At 37.9% G+C, this 22,042-nt stretch overlaps 1 protein-coding gene across 1 annotated transcript; it reads right to left on the reverse strand.

Annotated features, from left to right (window-relative positions):
* Nucleotides 1-478: 478 nt before the first annotated feature.
* On the reverse strand, nucleotides 479-1,825 carry LOC149211510 (F-box/kelch-repeat protein At3g61590-like). The gene has a single exon (XM_089388412.1). The coding sequence runs from the start codon at nucleotides 1,823-1,825 to the stop codon at nucleotides 479-481; it is 1,347 nt and encodes a 448-aa protein (XP_089244538.1).
* Between the last annotated feature and the right edge of the window lie 20,217 nt (nucleotides 1,826-22,042).

The raw sequence follows: 22,042 nt of genomic DNA on the forward strand, positions 1-22,042 counted from the left end.
CTCTCATAATCAATCTAAAGCATAATGTTAACATATTACTCTGAAAAAAAGTTGTTGCACCACATTTACAGTAATACAATAATGTCAACCATATGAAACTTTCTAAATGATACATAATTGCTAAATGAGAAACTTAGTTTAACCTATTAACATTCAAATAAAATAATAAGAAACCAATTAAGAACAATTAACCTAAGAAATTAACTTTTGCCACGACAGACTTATTAAATTCAGAGGTTTAAATATTCGTAAAAGAGGAAATCATTTTCTATCCAAATCCAGACCCTAAAAACACCAATATTATCGTGGCTATTATACCAAATTCTAAACCTGTCTTACTTTTTGGCATGACAGAACTATTAAATTCGGAGGTTAAATATTCCTATTTTCTTTCAAAATCCAGACATGGTTATCGTAGCTATTATACCAAATTCTATTATACCAAATTCGAAACCTGTCTTATTTCAGATAAATTGTTTTACTTCGCTTCTATGTGAGGGCTTGGTTCAAAGGCTATAGCTTTGTATAATTTACTGTAAGTCTCGTCTCCGTTGCAGAAATAACTTTTGGGACAGCGAGGAAGCCAATCCCAAGTGTTATCAATTAAATTGTAGACCACCACCTTTACCACTGGTGATGATACGACCAACTCGGGCACAAAACACACGTGATCTCCCACTCCGGTGTAGCAATTCCATAGACAATTCAATTCCCTAGGAATTAAATCCAATTCATGAGGTGCGAATTGTTGTGCCATCCATTCCCTGCATAAGAAAGAAGGCATCCGGGCGATCTCCACCCATTCGTTGCCCTCCTCTTTCTTCAACTCCCACACAATAATCACAATCTCAAACTCCATCCCCACATCGCCCTCCATCACCATCTCCATTTCCATCTCCACATCGCCGTCCCTTTGGAGTAATATCCCTTTGGCTGCGACTAATAGTAGACGCGAACCACATTTGATCATTTGTGGCGAAGACACTACAAACTCATTCCTATTCTGCACTATTTCAGGGAATGGAACAAAATGCACAGCAATATAAATGGGGTTGAGCGCTAGAGCTGAACTGTTTTCCTCCAATGGAATTGTGAAACACACAATGTCTTTTTGGCGGTAAGTGTAGAATGAACCGTTGTGGAAAACAAGCTCGGAGCATGGTCGCAGCCTTAAATCCTCCGGAAAGTATCCACCAATATTCCATCTCTTTTGGGACGGCTCGTAAATTTCCACTTTATATCTTTCGAACACTCCATTTGCATTCAAGGCGTGTCCAACGGCTATAACTTTAACTTTGTAGGAGGATCGCTCCTTATTGACAACGAGGCAATCAGAGTAGGGGTTTGATTGTGGGGCTGGAATGTCCAAGACGGTTCGTGTATAAGGGTTACAGAGCTTCCCATAAATTCTGCGATTGCAGGCGTGGAATGCGCTGTTGACCAATATTAGTCCTGCCACCGAGTCTTTGTAGTAGATACCCTGACTGCATATTCTACAGCTTTGCGATACACAGTCCTCTAGGAAAGACAAGGTGAAGGAAGACTTAATCCATGTGCGTGTGTGGAAACAGAAAGACGCGCTTGCCAATTTAGGATTCTCGTTCAACAAAACTAGCCGTGGCTGCTGAGTGTTGAGAGGACCCTGAACCTCACCCCACTTTGTCAGGAAATGGTTTGAAGAGAGGAAATCGTTCCATTGCTTACAAACCATGCGATATCTGAACACAGACTCCACCGGCAGCCGAGCAAGTATCTGGGTTTTAAAGTCGTCTGACGATTCTTCCAACAATGAAGCAAGACGCAGAGCCACTTTTTGCATTTCCATATTTACAGTTCAACCGGATCAATTCAGAGGCGAAGATTGTTGATTGATATAAATTGAACATCTATTGTAACAAATTTATAATACATATATTGATAGTAAATTCTGGTTATGAAATATTACGCACGTCGGCTTTACATTCACTCTCATTTAGTAATATTGGAAGTTCATCAATTTCTTGGTTGGGAAGCCTTGAGAATTCATAATTTATTGGTGGGAAAGTTAGTTGAGTGGTCGAGCAATAACGGTTCCAGAATTTCCAAATTTTAAATTAAATATAGCGATTTGAATATTCTTCACTCCCGTGGAAATGGGAGCTTAAAAATAAAACTAATCCTGAAATATAGGTCAGAAAAATAATATAAAAAGTTGAAACAAATGACATGGAAATATATATTTATATTTTTGGTGGAAGAGTTTTTGATATTGTTTTTTAAGGATGTTTTATGTTTTGATGTTTATAGCAGGATTGAAGTGGGATATTTATCTTTATATATATTTTTATTTTTCCATTTTATATTATATGTAGGTGTGAATGAAATAATAGAAACCTTATTAAAAAAATGATAATCGTGATTTTTTTTGGATTTAATAAATCTAAAATGTAAAAAATAAGAAAAATAATTTAAAAAGTTAGTAGACATAATAGTTGATTCACTTAATGGTTAAAAGCATGTGTTTTTTCCTAAGAGGCCATAAGTTCAAAACCGGAGGGGGTAGAGTTTGTATGTCTTCCTAGACTTAGTAGTCAAATCATTCTCGAGGTGGGTCCCTTGTCCCATCAACAAAAGGGTCTCATACACCAATTGGTGGTGACTTTAAAATTGGATAGTAATATTAATATGAAAATTATTTTAAAAATGCTATTTTATTTTCTATCTTTGTATTTAGCAATGCTTTTATGATTTATATATGATTTTCTTATCTCAACCCTCATATTCTAGGGTGTTTTTAAGGAAAGCTACCATAAAAAAAATGGGTGGGCACAAAGGAAATAATTAAAAAAAGGTTGCACACCTATGGTTTCTCTATAATTTCCTCTACCACCCGGCCTCATACTGGTGTAGAGAATTTATGTTTTCTCTATTATTTCAACCAACCCCTCCCTAGTTTTTAGGTTTTATCTTTTATTTTCCCCTATCCCCTACCATCGTATTGGGGTGGTGGGAATAACAGAGAAAACATATATAAAAAAAAATAATAAAAAAAATTCTCTATTATTTCCTGAGTCATGCCCTCATCCACCCTCATACACACATTTTAAACATTTTTAATGTCTTCTATATTATTTCACCCCACCAAAGTGATATTGTGGGGTGTTTTCATGTTTTTCCTATGATTTCCCCAACCAACACTCGAAAGGGGCAAGTGGTACAAGTGGCAGGTAGGGGAAAAATGATAGATAAAACATTAAAAGGTTTGTATGTATTCTCTATTATTTCCCATAGCCCCTTCACCTATGAGGGTAGGTGGTAAGGGTGGCGGAAATAATAGTGAGAACATGTGGTAGGGAAAACAATAGCAAAATTATATTTTCCTTATCCCACCCCTACCCCCTAGTACTTTTCTATTGTTTGGATATGTCCATTTTCAAGTTTGCCTAGTTCTAGTCTCAAATTCAATCGATCCTTTCATCAGTTAAAAAATACTTTATATGAGCCAAACTCATTATATATATATATATAGAGAGAGAGAGAGAGAGAGAGAGAGAGAGAGAGAGAGAGAGAGCAAATCCACATAAATTAAATGTTTGATAAATGTCCATAGGAATAGATCCATGATAAGTGTCAAAATACTTGCTTCACGATACATCTCACATTGCCAAGCTCTAAAAAGAGAAATCATAACAATGAATTAAATTATAACTTTATTTTGAATTATTATGATCATTAATAATTGTAAAAGAAAATAATGTAAGAGTTAACCATATATACATTTAAAAAAACAACACTTTTATTAACCATGAAGATTCATTCGCCCATACTTTATCATGGGTCAATACCATTGATTATGAATACCACATGCATAAAAAAATCATACGTCATTTCACAATGAAAACATTTAATATATATTTATTTTGTTTTAATTTTCTCTTTTTTTCAATTTTATTTATTTTCTTTTAATTTTATAACTTTTACCTATCTTTTCTTTTGTAAAGCTTAACGAATCTATTGGATGGTAGTGGGATTCTATGAATATGGGATAGTTTAATTCCCCCAAATGTGGCTGAAACTAAGACAAAGTGGGGAACCAATTGATCTACACCTCATGGGTATATCATTTTTTAAATTAAATTCAAAAACAAAAACATCATAACTACCTTTGAGACATATTTCAACACTCTATTTTGACAACTACTAAAAATATATTTCATAGAGGTTAAATCTCTACCATCCATACTTATCAACATAATTATCCATTTATGGGAAAGAGATAAATATTTGTTTATTTTATCAATTTTAATGATTTTAAACCATAAGATTTTTAGTTTATTATTGTCAAGCCATCTTCAAAATCATATAGTATTTATAAAGAAATAAAGTAACTCACAAATTTTTTATGACAATTCATATAATAGACACATGGTTATAAAGGATTTGCATAATCATTGTAAACACCCATCCCACATTTACCCACTTTCACCGACCTGTGAGGATAAACATGAGATGAGGGCTACCATGACATGATTCAAACTCATAATTATAGTGAAGGAAGTAGAATCGACAAACCAAAACTTTTTCTAACCCTCCACAACATCCTACAGGTGCTATAAGACCCACAGATGATGAGGAACCATCCGAGGAGGCCAAACCTTGAGTTGGACCTCATTCTCTACCTTGGGCCCTCAATTGCACCCACAACAAGGCCTCCATGCAGTTGGAAACCTCCACTCGCATGTATAATCTTGCATCCACGTGACCGCAAGTAAAATTTCCAATTAGGAGCATGTAGCCCCGGATTCTGAGCTTAAATTCCAGTTCAGCCTCCAGACCACTGCCCAAACTTCATGTAACTTCTTAGATGCATAAATAACATATAGAAAAAGTTAATCATTCAAAATTGAGTCAGAGGCTTGAACCAACAAGGCCTAACCATGATAGTCATTTTGTCAAACATGTTGAGAACATCTAATCTACAAGTCATGAATGCATATCTGAACATTAGGGTCTGACGCTTATCTAAGAAGAATCATCAAGAAGGTCTACTTCCCTCTCATAAAATTTGTAACAACATTTATTAGCCTATGCATTCATTAACAATTCATCAAAAAACCAAATGTATCAAGAGCCAAAACTAGAACATGTTATGAAACCATGCTTATAACCATCATATAACTAGAATAATTGTAGTATACCTATGGGGGATAGTATGGGGTACAAAGGAAGGTACCCAAGGGAATAATGCAATAATGGGATGGGCCATGCTAATAAATAAAGTGGTTAACCCACATCATGTAAGGGACCACAAGTAGTTAGCAATAATGTAATAAGTGTAGGAATTTACAGGGTAAGTTCCTCAGAAAGAACACCAAAAGGACACCGCTCACAACCAGATCACATATCAATACACCAATATTTTTGACGTGGTTAAAAACCTCAAAGAGGGAAACAGTCCACGGCCTGAGCCAACGTGGCCACTTCAGGCAATTTATTAATCAAACAATGAAAATTTACATAAGCTTCTCTCATGCACGAATTACCCTACAGATGACCCTCCATGCGCTTTAAATAGAATTCATGGAACAATAAGGTGTCAAGCCACGGATCAAGTGTTGGTAATACTGAGGAGAGAATGAACCGTCGGATCACTACATATTGTGACTGTCGGATTGTAAGCTACAAAATGTACAACGGTAAAGAAACACACTTTACCTAACTCTATACTAGACCAAGTTGTACTTAACTATTTCCTATGTGTCGGAATATCCTAACATCCCCCCTTAAGAACAACTTGGGATAGGATTGAAGGATTTACAAACATGACACAATAGGAGAAGGAAGGAGGCACTAGAGCCTATCCCCCCTTAGTGACAACTTCCTGAACTCCAACCATAAATCGAAGTTTAGTGAACTTCGCCTCTGTGAGAGCCTTTGTGAAGATGTCTGCAACTTGATCATCTGTTGAACAATATTGCACTTCAAGAACATGGTCGTGAATGAGCTTTCGGATGAAGTGCATGTGCAGTTCAATGTGTTTGCTGCGCTGATGTTGAACTGGATCTTTGCATAGCTGAATGGCACTTTGATTATCACACCAAAGTGTAGTCATATGTTGCTGCTCAAAGCCAAACTATGATAGGATCTGACGAAGCCACAAGGCTTCCTTACTAGCTTCCACGACACCATGATACTCTGCTTCTATTGACGAAAGAGAAATGGCACCCTGTTTCTTACAAGCCCATGTAATAGGTCCTGAACCAAGAGTGAACACATAAACGGCAGTAGACTTCCGATCATCAGGGTCACCAGCCCAATCAGAATCAGTGAAACCAACCAATAGAGGAGCTGCTTCGGCACTGTAATGAATCCCAAACTGAACTGTACCTCGAACATAACGAAGTATTCTTTTAGCTACTTTCCAATGACTTTCACGGGGGTTTTGCATGAACCGAGCAACAAGGCCAACAACAAAGGAAAGATCAGGACGAGTATGGGTTAGATACAAAAGTTTTCCTACAAGTTGATGGTATAAGGTAGCATCAACTTCAGGGGAAGTACAAGTGACTGAGAGTTTGACTCTAGACTGAAAGGGAGAAGGGGTTGGCTTACAGTCTTCCATGTGAAAATGACGTAGAATATCACAAGCATACTTGGACTGGGAAAGGGAAATACCCTCCTTGGATTGCAAGACTTGAAGACCGAGAAAATAGTGTAAGTGTCCTAAGTCTGTCATTTCAAATTTCCTTTTGAGGCTAGACTTCACATGGTTTATAAGGTTGGGATCACTACCAGTAAGGATAAGATCATCAACATAAAGAACAAGGATGATAAGAGAGTTGCCCACTTTCTTGGTGTAGACAGTGTTGTCAGAATGACACCTAGAAAATCCAGATTCTAAAAGAAAGCTATCCATTTTGGCATACCAAGCCCGAGGAGCTTGCTTGAGACCATAAAGGGATTTCTTAAGTCGACAAACAAGGCTGGATTCTGTTTGTATGAAGCCAATGGGTTGTTCCATATAGTTTTCATCATGCAAGTCCCCATGCAAGAAGGCAGATTTAACATCCATCTGATGAACTTCCCATTTGAAAGAGGCAGCAAGGGAAAGAACGAGGCGGATAGAGTTCATTTTGGCAACAGGGGAGAAGGTTTCAGTGTAGTCAATGCCTTCAACCTTTGAAAAGCCCTTAGCAACAAGACGAGCTTTATGTTTATCAACTTTTCCATCTGGTCCATACTTGGTTCTGTAAACCCATTTGCATATAACAAGTTTTCGTCCCTTTGGGAAAGGAACAAGATCCCATGTATCATTTGCCAATAATGAACGATATTATTCATTCATAGCTGCTTCCCAATCTGGATGGCCTGAAGCTTCTGTAAAGGTGTCAGGATCATAATTTACTCGATCTTGAGCCAGTAAAGAAGCGGTTCTCTCGAACTGAGAACGTGTGTGCCGCTGATCTGTAGGATCACCGACAAGATCACCAGCTGCATCTCGAGTAGCACGAACCCATTTTGGAAGCTCAGGAGCTGAAGGAGGATCCTGAGATGGTGGGGGAGGATTTTCATCCTCACTTTCATCATCTGAAGAAGAAATGTTTTCAAAGGTAGAAGAGATAGGGAGAGGTGGCACATCCGCCGGACTAGGCTCGCAGGCCGATATATTTTCATCAAATTTTACATCACTTCTAATGATAACATTTTTGGACTTAAATGGAATAAGTCTATAGCCTTTTACATCTTCAAAATATCCAACAAAAGTACATTTTTCACTCTTAGGTTCTAAAGCTTTATGCTTTTCATCTGGAATATGGGCCCACGCTTCACTTCCAAAAACACGAAAGTGACTTACATCTGGTTTAATTGAACTCCATGCTTCTTCTGGAGTGATAATCTTTAGAACCTTAGTAGGAGTGCGATTTATTATGTAATTTGCACAGTTAATTGCTTCTGCCCAAAAACTAAGACCAAGTCCTTTAGATTGTAGCATACAATTAGCCATTTCCTTTAGCTCAAGCTTTAGCTCATTGTTAATTTTTACAAAGCAGAAACACAGAAATGGTGATGGAACAATAAGCTGTGCATATTGGGAAATACAATACTGTTAAGCTTGTTATTCCCGAGTTATGATGGAGTCATAGTGCCTCCAAATAAGGAGTTGACATGTATGCCAGTGTATTATGGAGGTCACCCGCGCCCCCCTGAAATGTGATAGGCCATCCTCAGCTGGAAAATAAAGGAGAAGCATGTTGTACTGCAGTTGTACAGTAAAATAAAAGAACGACATATAGATCCATGACATGTTTACAAAAATCAGCGGATTACCGGGTTATGATGGAAATCACAAATAAATATGGAAATGCTGTGAAATGATGCAAAAAATAGAGGACAAGACATCTTGACGTAAGTAAAAGTTCTTATGCGGTCATTATCCACTTTAACCATTATGATTGATTTATAAATTATTTTCATGTATAAAAGGTTCGAAAGGGTTATATAACATAATCTCATTTGAAATCAATATAAAGATATAAGAAGAAGGGTTTATAATGACTATTGGTGTATGAAAAAAATGACTTCAATACCATCAGCAGAGCTCTGTTGCCCACAGGTGTCCATAACCTTGACAAAGTTGCTTATTGCATCCTTGGAACCATAATCCTTTGTGTATGCCTAGGAAAGTATTGTGCGATGTCAGAATGGAGGCCATTGTGCTCGCTTGACAACTAGATGAGTCACAATGCCATTCACCAGGAAGGAGTGAAAGGTGGGCAGGTCAGCTCGTGATGAGATGTTATGAAACTAGCTCACAGAAAGATAGAAAAGATAGATCAACACCTTATAATTCAGCCTCTTCGAGGGGGAAACCTCCTTTACATTACACAAATGAATGATTCTTTGATGATTCAAATGACAAAACCTCCCTTCTATATATAGGAGTCTAAGGAGTCACAATATAACCCAATCGACCTAACAATAATAATATAAAGGCACAAAAATAACAATAGAGGGATTCTATGGGGCATAGTAATAACAATATGGGGACAATAGGGGCACAACAATATTAATAAGGGATACAACTACAATAGTAATGGGGTAATCACTAGTATTATAGGGACCTAACATGCCCCTCTCCTTCAAAAAAGTGTTGTCCACAATGCTTGAGTAGTTCTCGATGCTTCTGCATAAAATTCTCATCCTCCCATGTGGAATCTTCAATGGATAAGTTCTTCCACTTGATGGGATACTCCAAAATTGATCAGTTTCATAGCTGTCGAGTTCTTGTTTCTGTGACTACTTCCAGTTCTAATATAATTTTTCCTTCCTCATCAAGTTCTGGAAATATCGTTTGAACTGGGAGCTTGTCACCTATAACCTTCTTTAAACATGAAGCATGGAAAACTGGGTGCACTCAAGAAGCTGCAGGAAGCTCCAATTTGTATGCCATAGTACCAATATTTTGCAACACCTTGTATGGACCATAATACTTTGGTGATAATTTATTATCCTTCTAAGCTTGCTTGAGGGACATTTGTTTATATGGTTGTAGCCGTAGGAATACCCAATCACCTACAAAAAAACTTCTTTTGTTGCGATGTTGATCTACCTATTGTTTCACTCTATTCGCGCCAACATGAGGTTATCCTTTAAGAGTTAGAGAACTTGTTGTTGATGCTCGATGTGGTGTTCCACTACTTGAACCTTCGAATTTTCTCTTAAATATGATGTGATAGATGGTGGCTGATATCCATAAAGTTCCATAAATGGGGTCATTTTTGTTTCTGTATGGAAGGAAGTGTTATACCACCATTCAGCCAGAGGCAACCATTTGACCCATTGTTTCTGTTTACCAGCTACAAAGCAACGAAGATATCCTTCCAAACATTTGTTTACTATCTCAGTTTTCCCATCAGATTGAGGATGATAAGATGAGCTATGAGCTAACTGAGTCCCGAGACAAGAAAATAATTCTGTCCAAAAATTTCTAGTGAAAATGGGATCTCTATCACTTACAATAATCTTTGGGTTTCCATGTAGCTTTTGAACTGTTTCCATAAATGCAGTAGAAACTGTATTGGCTTTAAATGGATGTGATAATGCACAAAAGTGTGCATACTTGGTAAGTCTGTCAACTACCACCATGATGACACTCTTTCCCTCAGACTTGGGTAAACCTATGATAAAATCCATTGAAACCTCCTCCCAATGTTGGCTTGGAATGGATAAAGGTTGTAATAGACCTGGTGTCTTAATTGTTTCAACTTTATTTTGCTGGCAAACCAAACATTCCGCCACAAACTTTTGAATATCTGATTTAAGGCCATCCCAAAAAAATTCCTTCTTAACCCTGTGGTAAGTTTTTAAAAATCCTGAGTGCCCTCCTAAGGGAGAAGTGTGCAATTCCATAAGAATATTTTGTTTTAGCTGGGAATTCTTACAGAGGTCTAAGCGATCTTTGTACCATAACGAATCATTTTGCCAGCTAAATGTATCAGAAGTACTGGAATCTTGTTGTAGCTTTTGAATAAGTGCCCACACCTCAGGTTCAGATTCCACATCTTGAAAGGGGGATTTCTATACTAGATCAACATGTGGAGTCTTCTTCTGAAGAACACTCTCCCCCGCATGAAACTCCAATGACGGATGATGCTTTAAGTGATGTAATTGATAGAATTGGGAGACTCAATCTTGATTCAGTCCCAACTCAATCAACGGAGTAGCCTGGACCATCTAAGAAAGGTCCCCCAAAGTGGTTGACAAAGACACTTGAAAGTGTTCATCCTGATGAAGTTGGAAAGACAGGTACCAGAAATTCAAACCGGTGAAATGGAGGTGATGTAGATGACTAATTCACCTATTGATATGGATGTTTCTTATGATTGTGAATTGAACTTGTTTACAGATTTTGAACCAACTTCCTTCAAAGAAGCTGCTTCTCATGATGAATGGAAAGAAGTGATGAAAAAGGAGTATGATGCCCTCATAAATAACGACACTTGGAAGCTGGTTGATCCTCCATTAGGAACCAAACTAATTGGCTGCAAGTGGGTCTCCAAAAACAAGCATAAAGCTGATGGCTCACTTAACAAGCACAAAGCTAGGCTTGTGGAAAAAGGTTTTGCACAGAAGGAAGGGGTCAATTATGAGGATAATTTTTCCCCCACAGCAAAATGGGCTACCATCTGGACACTCTTTCCACTAACAGCTCAGAACGGTTGGAAAGTCCATAAAATGGATGTAAAAACTGCTTTCTTGAATGGAGATCTAAAAGAGAATGTTTTTATGTCCCAGCCTGAAGGATTTGTTTTGAAAGGACATGAACATAAAGTATGCAAACTTGTGAAGTCCCTGTATGTTATGAAGCCAGCTCACAAAAAGATAGAAAGAGAGATCCACGCCTTAGAATTCAGCCTCTTCGAGGGGGAAACCTCCTTTACATTACATAAATGAACAATTATTGGATGATACAAATGACAAAAGCTCCTTTCTATATATAGGAGTCTAAGGAGTCACAATATAATCCAGCCAACCTAACAATAATAATATAAAGCCACAAAAATAACAATAGAGGGATTCTATGGGGCACAGAAATAACAATATGGGAGTAATAAGGCACAACAATATAAATAGGGGGTATAACTATAATAGTAATGGGGTAACCACTAGTATTATAGGGACCCAACATGCCCCTCTCCTTCAAAAAAGTGTTGTCCTCAACGCTTGAGCAGTTCTGGATACTTCTGCATAAAATTCTCATCCTCCCATGTGGAATCTTCAGCGGATAAGTTCTTCCACTTGATAAGATACTCTGAAATTGATCGATTTCGTAGCTGTCGAGTTCTTGTTTCTGTGATTGCTTCCGGTTCCAATATAATTTTTCCTTCCTCGTCAAGTTCTGGCAATATTGTTTGAATTGGGAGCTTGTCACCTATAACCTTCTTTAAACATGAAACATGGAAAACTAGGTGCAATCGAGAAGCTGCAGTAAGCTCCAATTTGTATGCCATACTACCAATCTTTTCCAACACCTTGTACGGACCATAATACTTTGGTGATAATTTATTATCCTTCTTAGCTTGCTTTAGGGACATGTGCTTATATGGTTGTAGCCATAGGAATACCCAATCACCTACATCAAAACTTCTTTCACTGCGATGTTGATCTGCCTGTTGTTTCATTCTATTTTGTGCCAACACGAGGTTATCCTTTAAGAGTTGGAGGACTTGTTGCTGATGTTCGATGTGATGTTCCACTGCCTGAACCTTAGAATTTTCTCTTAAATATGATGTGATGGATGGTGTTTGATACCCATAAAGTGCCATAAATGGGGTCATTTTTGTTGTTGTATGGAAGGAAGTGTTATACCACCATTCAGCCAGAGGCAACCATTTGACCCATTATGTCTGTTTATCAGATACAAAGCAACGAAGATATCCTTCCAAACATTTGTTTACTATCTTTGTTTGCCCATCAGATTGAGGATGATAAGATGATCTATGAGCTAATTGAGTACAGAGACAAGAAAATAATTCTGTCCAAAAATTTCCAGTGAAAATTTCCAAAAATTTCCAGTGAAAAGAATCAAAACCATTGTATCTACTCAATCAACATTGTCAATGGCAACCACGACAACTAGGTATGTCCTTCGATCCATCTTCTTCTTTCCATCCCCCGCAATATCATGCTCAGTAATATAATACAATGTGGCAAAATCAGCCTCCCTTTTCAAACTGGTCACAACAACCATTTCCTTCATCACCATGGCCAAATCAAAAAAGCCAATATAATTGGACAAATTTTCCCTAATCTCCACCATATTGGCAAAACAATGCATATCCAATGCAATGGTCCCCTCCCACTTCGCAGAGTCAAGCCTAGCAGACAAACTAGCAAAGATCGATGAATCAGCCAGAAGGAACCATTCCACTCCCTTAACCTACACTGCCAGTGCCATATACAATACAAAAAAACCCCGAGTGCAACTTAAGACCACAACTCCCATCCCAACCCAACCCTAACCCAAATAATAGACCGGTTCAATCCATTCAAATAATCGAAACACTAGAAATAGAAACCGATCTAAGGGAGTGCAACGACGTTCAATTAAGGTCTAGGTGCATTATAAAAACTGAGGGAGATAAAAATGCTCAAGTTGAAAATCAGTTACCCATAGAACAACCATTACAAGAAGATGTGGTCAGAAAACAAACTCACGAGCAAGCAACCACGTCTTCTCTCCCATTCCCAAAATGATTAATCATACCACATCTTCTAGGAGAACTAAGAAATTTGTGTATAAAAATCCCACTCCTCCAAGCTATCCAAGATATCCAAATATATGCAAAAACCATCAAAGTGTTATGTATAAGGAAGCCAAAGAGGAGAATAACAACTAACCCAACTATCCAAGTAGTTGGCACCCTATCTGATCTGTTATCAGGAAGAGAAGCACCTATCAAATATGAAGACCCAAGGAATCCTATAGTGACGATGCAAATCAATGGACAAACCTTTTCAAATGCCTTAGTTGATTTAGGTGCTGCAATTAATATTTTAACAACCACCACTTGTCAAAAGCTAGGCATTACATCAGTGGAACCAACCTCCACCTTATTAGAACTGGTTGACCGATCAATAGTTAGGCTGGAAGGTACACTACATAATGTAATGGTATCCATAGATTCCTGGGAATATATTGCCGAATTTTTGATAATCAACCCCAAAAACGGACTTGATGGACTCCCGTTAATTTTAGGTAAACCTTGGCTTGTGACTGATGATGCTTACATTGGTTGCCGACAAGGCAGTATGAATATAACTAGACGGAGTAATATCAAGAATCTGGCTCTATACCCTCCAGCCCAGCCAAGTGTAACAATAATAAAAACTAACAAACAACTTATATCTTACCTCACAGAAAACATTAGGTCCCCATTAACCATAGAAGATGCCCTCAATTTTAAATATCAAATAGAGGATGATGTTATTAACAACTTCATTAACCAATCCAAATCTAGATCCCATGTACAATGTCACATGATAGAGGCATAATTTGACAATGAACTAGAAGAAGATCCTCTCAAAGACACTCATGATCAAACAATACCCACTATCTCTATTTCAAACAGCAAAACTATAGAGATTGAGCCAAGAAAAACCTTGAACATTAACAATAACCTGACTCCTGAACAAGAAGAAAATATGGTCCAACTACTGTGAAAATATAATGAAGCTTTTGCATGGGATTATATGGACATGAAGGGAATTGATCCCCAGCTGTGTACGTACCAAATTTATACAAAAAAGGATGTTAGACATATTCACCAACCCTAACGGAGACTCAACTCTCACCCGAAAGATATTGTGAAAGTTGAATTACAAAAACTTTTGGATGTAAAATTTATTTATCCAATTTTTCAGAGAAAGTGGGTCTCTCCACTAGTAGTGGTGCCAAAGAAGAATGGAAAGTGGAGGATTTGTGTAGATTACAGAGAATTAAACAAAGAAACCCAGAAAGACCCCTTTCCCCTTCCATTCATTGATAAGGTATTAGGCGCATTAGCAGGAAATGAATTCTTTTCTTTCTTGGATGGCTTCAGTGGATACACTCATATTTAAATTGTTCCTGAAGACCAGGAAAAAGCTACTTTTACCTATCCTTGGGGAACATTTGCCTACAGAGTCGTGCCCTTTGGCCTATGCAATGCCCCTACCACATTTCAGAGGGCCATCCTCAGCATCTTTACAGATTTAATAAATGAAGGGATCGAAGTATACATGGATGATTTCACACCATACGGAGATGATTTTGAGCCAACATTAGACACATTGGAAAAGGTGCTGCAACGATGTATTGTCACCAGGCTCTGCTTGAGCCATGAAAAGTTCTATATGATGATGACCAAAGGGCTCATCCTAGGTCATTATATCTCAGCGGCCAGAATATAGGTAGATCCAACCAAAATTCAAATAATCTTGTTAATGCTTACTCCTACCACACAGACAAAGGTACACAGTTTTCTAGGATTTTCTCGTTATTATTGTTGAAAATGGAACAAGATGATGGAGCTTATTGAAAATAAGTCGCCTTCACTAAGTGGGCCAGCAGGCTATTTTTGGCGCAAAGTCTATTTTTAGACATATGGATCATGGTCTATGAGTTGCAGGATGCTATTTGTGGATGATTGGTCATGTTGGTAAAAAGATATGGACCTCTATTTTTGGACATATGGGCAGAGTCTATTTTTAGACTGCCAGTCTAAAAATAGAACAGTTGAACATTATTAGCTCTTAATAATATTTGGACTATAAACATTATCTTATCCTCTTGCAACACTTCAGTTCAAGCTACGGATGTGGCACATGCAACTGTCAGAAGGAAATACGCTTTTCCTATAGGTTAGTTGAGCTATTGCATGATGGACTTCAGTTAGAACTCAAGTGATTGAGTTTGGTGGAGTTGATTGAGGAGTTGATGGAGTTGTGTTCAGTTTGACTTAGTTGAACTAGTTGTATTTAGTCTAACTATTAACTCATTATTAACTCATAAATCAACTAAAGAATACATCAGTTAACTCAGTGCATGGACAGTTCAGTGGAGACAAGTGTTAGAGGTGGGTGAAAGGGCGAGTCTACTACCAGTTGTGACTATAGTTGTGCATGAGATTTGCACAATCAATGGATTGAGATTGCCAATGAGGATTGTGCAGTACAAACCAAGGGAACTCGAATTTGGATCACACATTCGGTTCTATTCTCAGCAGGGATTGCACAGTGGAGGCAGGCAAACAGCGGAGGAGATTTGAACCTATGACTTGTTCATATCTGAGCTAGTTTGTGTGTAACAAGTGGAGATAGTACTGAGTACTTGCGAGGAGTATTGTACTATGTATTGTTACATGTTCTCTATCATCATAATATACAGATAGTTGAGGGGTTTTTAGTTGTATGCTTTCCCCAGTACATACTGTGTTGATATGTGTTATTGATGTTTCAATGTGCGCATGCGATTGTTTCTTTAATTCCGCAAATTGATGATCAACGTAGAGGAGGTTATGTATTATGCATGATTCTGCAAATAGTGTATAATCAGGATAATCTCTATGAATAAATGTCATATTATTCAAAATTTCTGCATGGTATCAGAGTTGGTTGATTTGTAGAAAAAGTTCTACATGATATCAGAGCGAGGATTGATGATCAGATCTATTATTCAGAAAGTGATTACGTTTTATTTCCTCAGGAAGAGTCTGTAATCGGGCTAGGTAGCCTCTAGATTCATCCTTCTTTTGGAAGGTGAGATATCCGGTGAATGCCCATATAGTCAATCTCTGTACGAGAAATACTTTGTTCTCACGAATTGTAGATCAAAAGCAGTTGAGTTTTGAGCTGGTGGAATTCAAATTTGCAGTAGTGTTTTCTTGGTGTCAAAGTTGAAATGTCTTTCAACAAATTGCGATTGGAGTATGCCCTTGAAGGTAGCTCGAATTATATTGCATGGAAAGATAGGATGGAGGTAGTGTTAAATGAAAATTGGTTGAAGGAGTTCATAGATGTTGAAGTCCCAAAGCCTACTGATGCTGCTGAAGCTGAGGCTTGGCAAAAGAAGACAACAAAGTGTCGAAGGATTCTATTGGAGGGCATGAAGGATCACATTGTATCTAGCCTACATGGAAAGGCTTCTCTATACTTGATGTGGAAAGTGTTGAAAGATTTATTCCAAAGCAAGAGCGACCAGAGAAAGTTGGCGCTCAAGGATAAACTCAGAAACATTAAGTGTGAGAATGGAGATAGTATACCCAAGTATCTCACGAAGTTCACCCAATGCCGGGATGAGCTGGGAAGTGTGGGGGTGACTGTCGATGATGAGGACTTGTTGAGCTTGGCTCTCCTTGGTCTTCCAAAGAGTTGGAATTCCTATCAGGACTATGTCAATGGTCGGGAGAAATTGCTAGGATGGGAGAGACTTTGGTCGGATCTTGTGCAAGAGGAGATCAGGTAGAATACCAGGGACAGATCTTCATCAAAGGCATCTGATGAAGAAAATTGTGCTTTGGTTGCCAAAGAAAAGAAGGGGAAGAACAATAAAGCTTCTCATTCCGGTGTGAAAGGCAAGAAGTAGGACATGTCCAAGGTGAAGTGCTTTCATTGTCACCAGCATGGACATTATGCCACAAATTGTCCGTAGAAGAAGAAAAATAAGCAAGCTGCTGGATCTGCAGTGGGAGAGGCCTTAGCCTTGCAGTTTGAGCTAGATTTTTCACTGATCACATGCTTGGTATCAAGTGTGATGGGATCAGTATGGTTCTTGGACAGTGGTGCATCTTTTCACATGACAGGAGATCGAGATTTGTTTTCTGATCTGGATGAGAAAGATCTTGGAGTGCACATCGAGATGGGCGATGATGGTAGATACAGTGCGACCGGTATCGGTACCATTTCCTTTGAGAGGGAGTCTGGTAAACCCTTCATATTGAAGGAAGTGATGCATGTTCTAGGATTGAAGAAGAATCTTATCTCTATGGCAATGTTAGAAGATAAGGGATATGATGTTGTTTTCAGTGAGGGAAAGGCTTTCCTGCGCAGTAAGACATGCAAGGCAGAAGGAGTGGTGAGCCGGGATGATGGTGATCTGTGGCACCGGAGATTAGGCCACCTTCATCATGGAGCTTTGAAGATACTACAACAAATTTCTACTGGGCTTCCTAAGGCACTCTTGCACAATCAGATCAGTGCAAGGGGTGTACTTTGGGAAAATTTGTGAAAGCCACCTTTCACGAGAAGGATAGTCGTGCCACGACGATTGTTGAGAGAATTCACACAGATGTGTGTGGACCTTTCTCAGTAGCTTTGACAACAAAGCACAAGTACTATGTGATCTTTGTTGATGGTTTCTATTGAAAGTGTTGGATCTTCTTCATGTAGAAGAAGAGCGAGACATACTCAAAGTTCTGTGAGTTCAAAGTGCTAGTTGAGAAGGAATCAGGGAAGAAGGTGAAGGCTCTTAGGAGCGAAAATGGTGGTGAATTCATCTTTGGCCAAAGCAAAGCGTGTATCTTGTCCATATCCACGCATAGCCATGTTGTCTCCCTAAATATTCACGCGCATGAGCGGCAGAACATATGGAAGCTTTCAGGGCAGATGAGAACACTATATGCATATTAACAAAATTGTGACTGTATTAATACCAAAACCGCAGGTAATAACAACAAATACCAAGATCTGTAGGTAGAATGGGCGGTGTATTTAACACATATGCCAAAAAAAGACAGCGTATAGCCAAAACATATTCAACATAAATATACCAGTGTTCTTCATAACGGAGCAGCATTTAATACAGGGTTACCATTCAACTCAGGAGCAGCGTTCAACTATTTGCGTATTAATTGTAACCAGCGTTCAACTATATGGAGCAGCCTTCAAATCAGGAGCATCGTTCAATTGAATTCCATTTTCATTGAAAAAATGGAGCAGTGTTTTCACCAGACTCCAAACAGGACCACGCTCAATGTGACATCGTTCTTTTCCTCCAGCATTCAATGTGACAGTGATTTTTCCTCCAGCAATCAACGGAACCAACGCATACACTTTTCATGGACCATTCATAATTACAACAAACGCAACATAATTATAGCAAACCAATAGTGCTAATCACAACAAATGTATGGAGTAGAGCACAGGTAATGGCAAACACTAAAAAATTATGGAAAATTTATGTGACTGATAGATAGTGTTCAAAAATTATGAAATGTATGGATTCTAAACGTATTCAGATGAACAGGGCGTAGGTCTTATAAATAGAATATGGCAGAACGCAGGCAACATCAGATAGGATTACAGCACTCAATCACTGAATTATATGGAGAGTAGAGGAGTAGACAAGGGAGTTACAAGGCACAAGAGCTAAAAAAGGAGCTGGTTCTGATACCATGTCAGGCCAGGTAGTAACTCCACAAAGCAAAAACTTATTCGTATTATTCATTCAATCAGGTAGGTCTATTATATACATGAAGGAGAGACTATTCAGTTCATCTCCTAATGATTGTTCACATTTCTCATTTATTTATTTACATATATTTACCCAATCATAAGGATTAGGTGTCAACACTACCATATTTCCGTCCACATAGTCATCTCCATTTTCATTCATTCATAAAGTCACATTTTATTCTCCGTTTTCCATTTTTCAGTTGTTATGTTCCACAGTTGTTCTAGTTTCGCAACTAATCCTGTTCTGCAGCCAACCTGACACTGCAGTAACAGTTTGATCACTAGCTCAAAAAATAAAAAAGTCCAGTTCATAATAAATTTCATATGCAGGTATTGGAGGAGAAAATAACTTTTGAAGACATATCAACATCTAAGCACCTAAAAAACCAAACAATAAAAGGTTAGCAAGTGGAAAGGTAGGGTTCTAAAGGTAATAATAAAAACCTATTTCAAATAGCAATATAAATCATAAGTTGTATAACTCATATAATCACACTACTCCTTGACTTGTCATCATGTGATCTGATTGCAGTGATTATTCCACCATGCCTTCCAACTTTAATGCCTAACGGTCTCATGATTTGATCTCCCTTTCTAACTCTTACTTCACTGTACTTCTCCATCATACCTGTTTAATGGCTAATTACATGAAATAACCCAATTGGATATGGCTCTTCACAAACCTATTGTTCCTTTATTACACTGATTTCCTCACTTTTACTTCCGCAACTTTCTTATGTATACAAGCACTCACATACAGTGAGCACACAATCATTCGTTTTATTTTCAATTCTCTCTGTGTTTAGCAATACTCCATTTTCCACATAGTTTACATGTGCTGCCACTCCATTCCATACATCTTCTACACTATTTCATGCATACAATTTCCCTGTTTCATACACCCTATATGTTTTATCCCTATATCTACCGTTTTCCTTCCACATAATCTGTTATTTCATCCCCATATCTATAACCATTTTTGCTTCCATATACCACTGCCATATACATAGTCTTCTACATGCAAACAGTGAAGGAAATTTGAAGAAAAGCAGAGAAAAGGAGTGATGGGTCTCATCGTCAGAACAAAACCTATGGGAGTGAATGTTAGGCCCCTATACTACTAGTGTAACCCCTTATTGTTATTAGTATAACCCACTTATTATATTGATGTACCCATGTAGTGCCCATATTGTTACTATTGTGCCCCATAGAAGCCCACTATTGTTATTATTGTGGCTTTATATTATTATTGTTAGGTCGGCTGGATTATATTGTGACTCCTTAGACTCTTATATATAGAAAGGAGGTTTTTTCATTTGAATCATCGAATAATTGTTCATTTATGTAATGTAAAGGAGGTTTCCCCCTCGAAGAGGCTGAATTCTAAGGCGTTGATCTATCGTTTCTATCTTTTCTTGAGCTGGTTCCATAACATTTGGTATTAAAGCTTTTGATTCTAGGGTTTCGCTGCTCCAAACAGGTCATTGTGGAATTTTCGCTATAACTTTCTTTCTGTGATGTTTCAGAAGTTGCAAAAAAATCCATTTGAGAATAAATCGCGCTGAACCTTGGGTCCTAACTTTAGAGCTTTTCGCGCGATATTTTCGGAGATATGATCTGAGGAAGTTGGTCTTTTTGCAGACTCCTGAATTACATTCAAAACAGGTGACCTGGGGAAAATCGTCATAACATTCTATCTAGAGATCGGATTGAAATTTTGTAAGACGGTACAGAAATAGGACAGGCTGCATTTTTTTGTATATCTTTTTTAGATCCAAAGGTCGAAATAGTGACACGTGGCACTTCATACAAGTTCGCTCTTTCGGAAAAGTCTATAATCAGGTCATCTTGGGAGATTGTGCATAACCTTTTTTTAGAGAATCCAATTTCGATCGGACTGGTGGCATTGGAAAGAGGACATAGAGGGCTACTACAACTCACAATTTAAGAACTTAAAGATCCAAAAGTACATAATTACAGTCGTTTCAAGGTCGAGCTCCTAAAATCAAGAAAAAGCAAGATGAGGAAGTTTGATGGCAAGGATTCGGTAAATTGGATACTTCAGATGGAGCAATATTTTGATCTACATGGTGTACAACTATTACAAAAGGTATGTATTACATATTCATATTTAGAACTAGATCAATTTTGATGGTACGAAGGGCTTTGTTCTCGTAAACAACTTGTTACGTGGTCAATTTTCACGGAGGAAATGATAGCACATTATGAGGATACAAAGAGCAACACCTTCTTTAGAGCAACACCAAAACAATTGGAAAGAGTAAAAGGGCTTTGTGACACAGTGGAAAGTAAAATTATGGAAACCAGGAAGCGTACCCCTCACAACTATAAAGATGAAAGTGTTGTTTCCCCTAGCCTTTCACAACCTACAATGGTTACACCAGAACAATTGGAAGAAAAAATAGAGAAGGGGATTTGTTACAATTGTGATAGCAAATGCACTAAAGGTCATAAGTGTGTTGAGAAGAAATTATTTTACATAGAGTATGAAGAGGAGGAAGAAATGGATCAAGAAACATCAAAAGAAGAAGATATACACCAGGACCCCACCCGAGAGAAAGAAGAAATGAATCAGACCATATCTTGTAAAGCATTGGCAAGCATTACCACTCCTCAAACTCTCAAGATAGAAGGACATATCAAGAAGAAAAAGGTGCGAGAAGTGAAGGATCACATCGAGAAAGAAGAAATGAATCCAACCGTATCTTGTAATTCATTGTTTGAAATTACCACTCCTCAAACTATCAAGATAGAAGGACATGTCAAGAAGAAAAATGTTCAAGAAGTGAAAGATCACATCGAGCATCAAGAAATGAATCCTACCATATCTTGTAAAGGATTGGAATAAATTACCACTCCTCAAACTCTAGAGATAGAATGACATATGAAGAAGAAAAAGGTTCAAGCAATGAAAGATCACACCGAGCATCAACAACAAGTTCTCCAACTTTTAAAGGATAACGCCACTTCGGTGAAAAATCAAACGAAACAACAGGTAGATCAACATCTTAGTGAAAAACGTTTTGATGTAGGTGATTTGGTATTTTTA

Source organism: Pinus tabuliformis, chromosome 1_1 (assembly GCF_031772625.1).
Source record: "Pinus tabuliformis cultivar Carrire ecotype Pingquan chromosome 1_1, CPIR1, whole genome shotgun sequence".
In the NCBI taxonomy this organism is placed as follows: domain Eukaryota; kingdom Viridiplantae; phylum Streptophyta; class Pinopsida; order Pinales; family Pinaceae; genus Pinus; species Pinus tabuliformis.

What these genes read in the sequence shown, in the direction of transcription:
- LOC149211510 (XM_089388412.1), bottom strand. Translation starts at nt 1,825, where the DNA reads ATGGAAATGCAAAAAGTGGCTCTGCGTCTTGCTTCATTGTTGGAAGAA.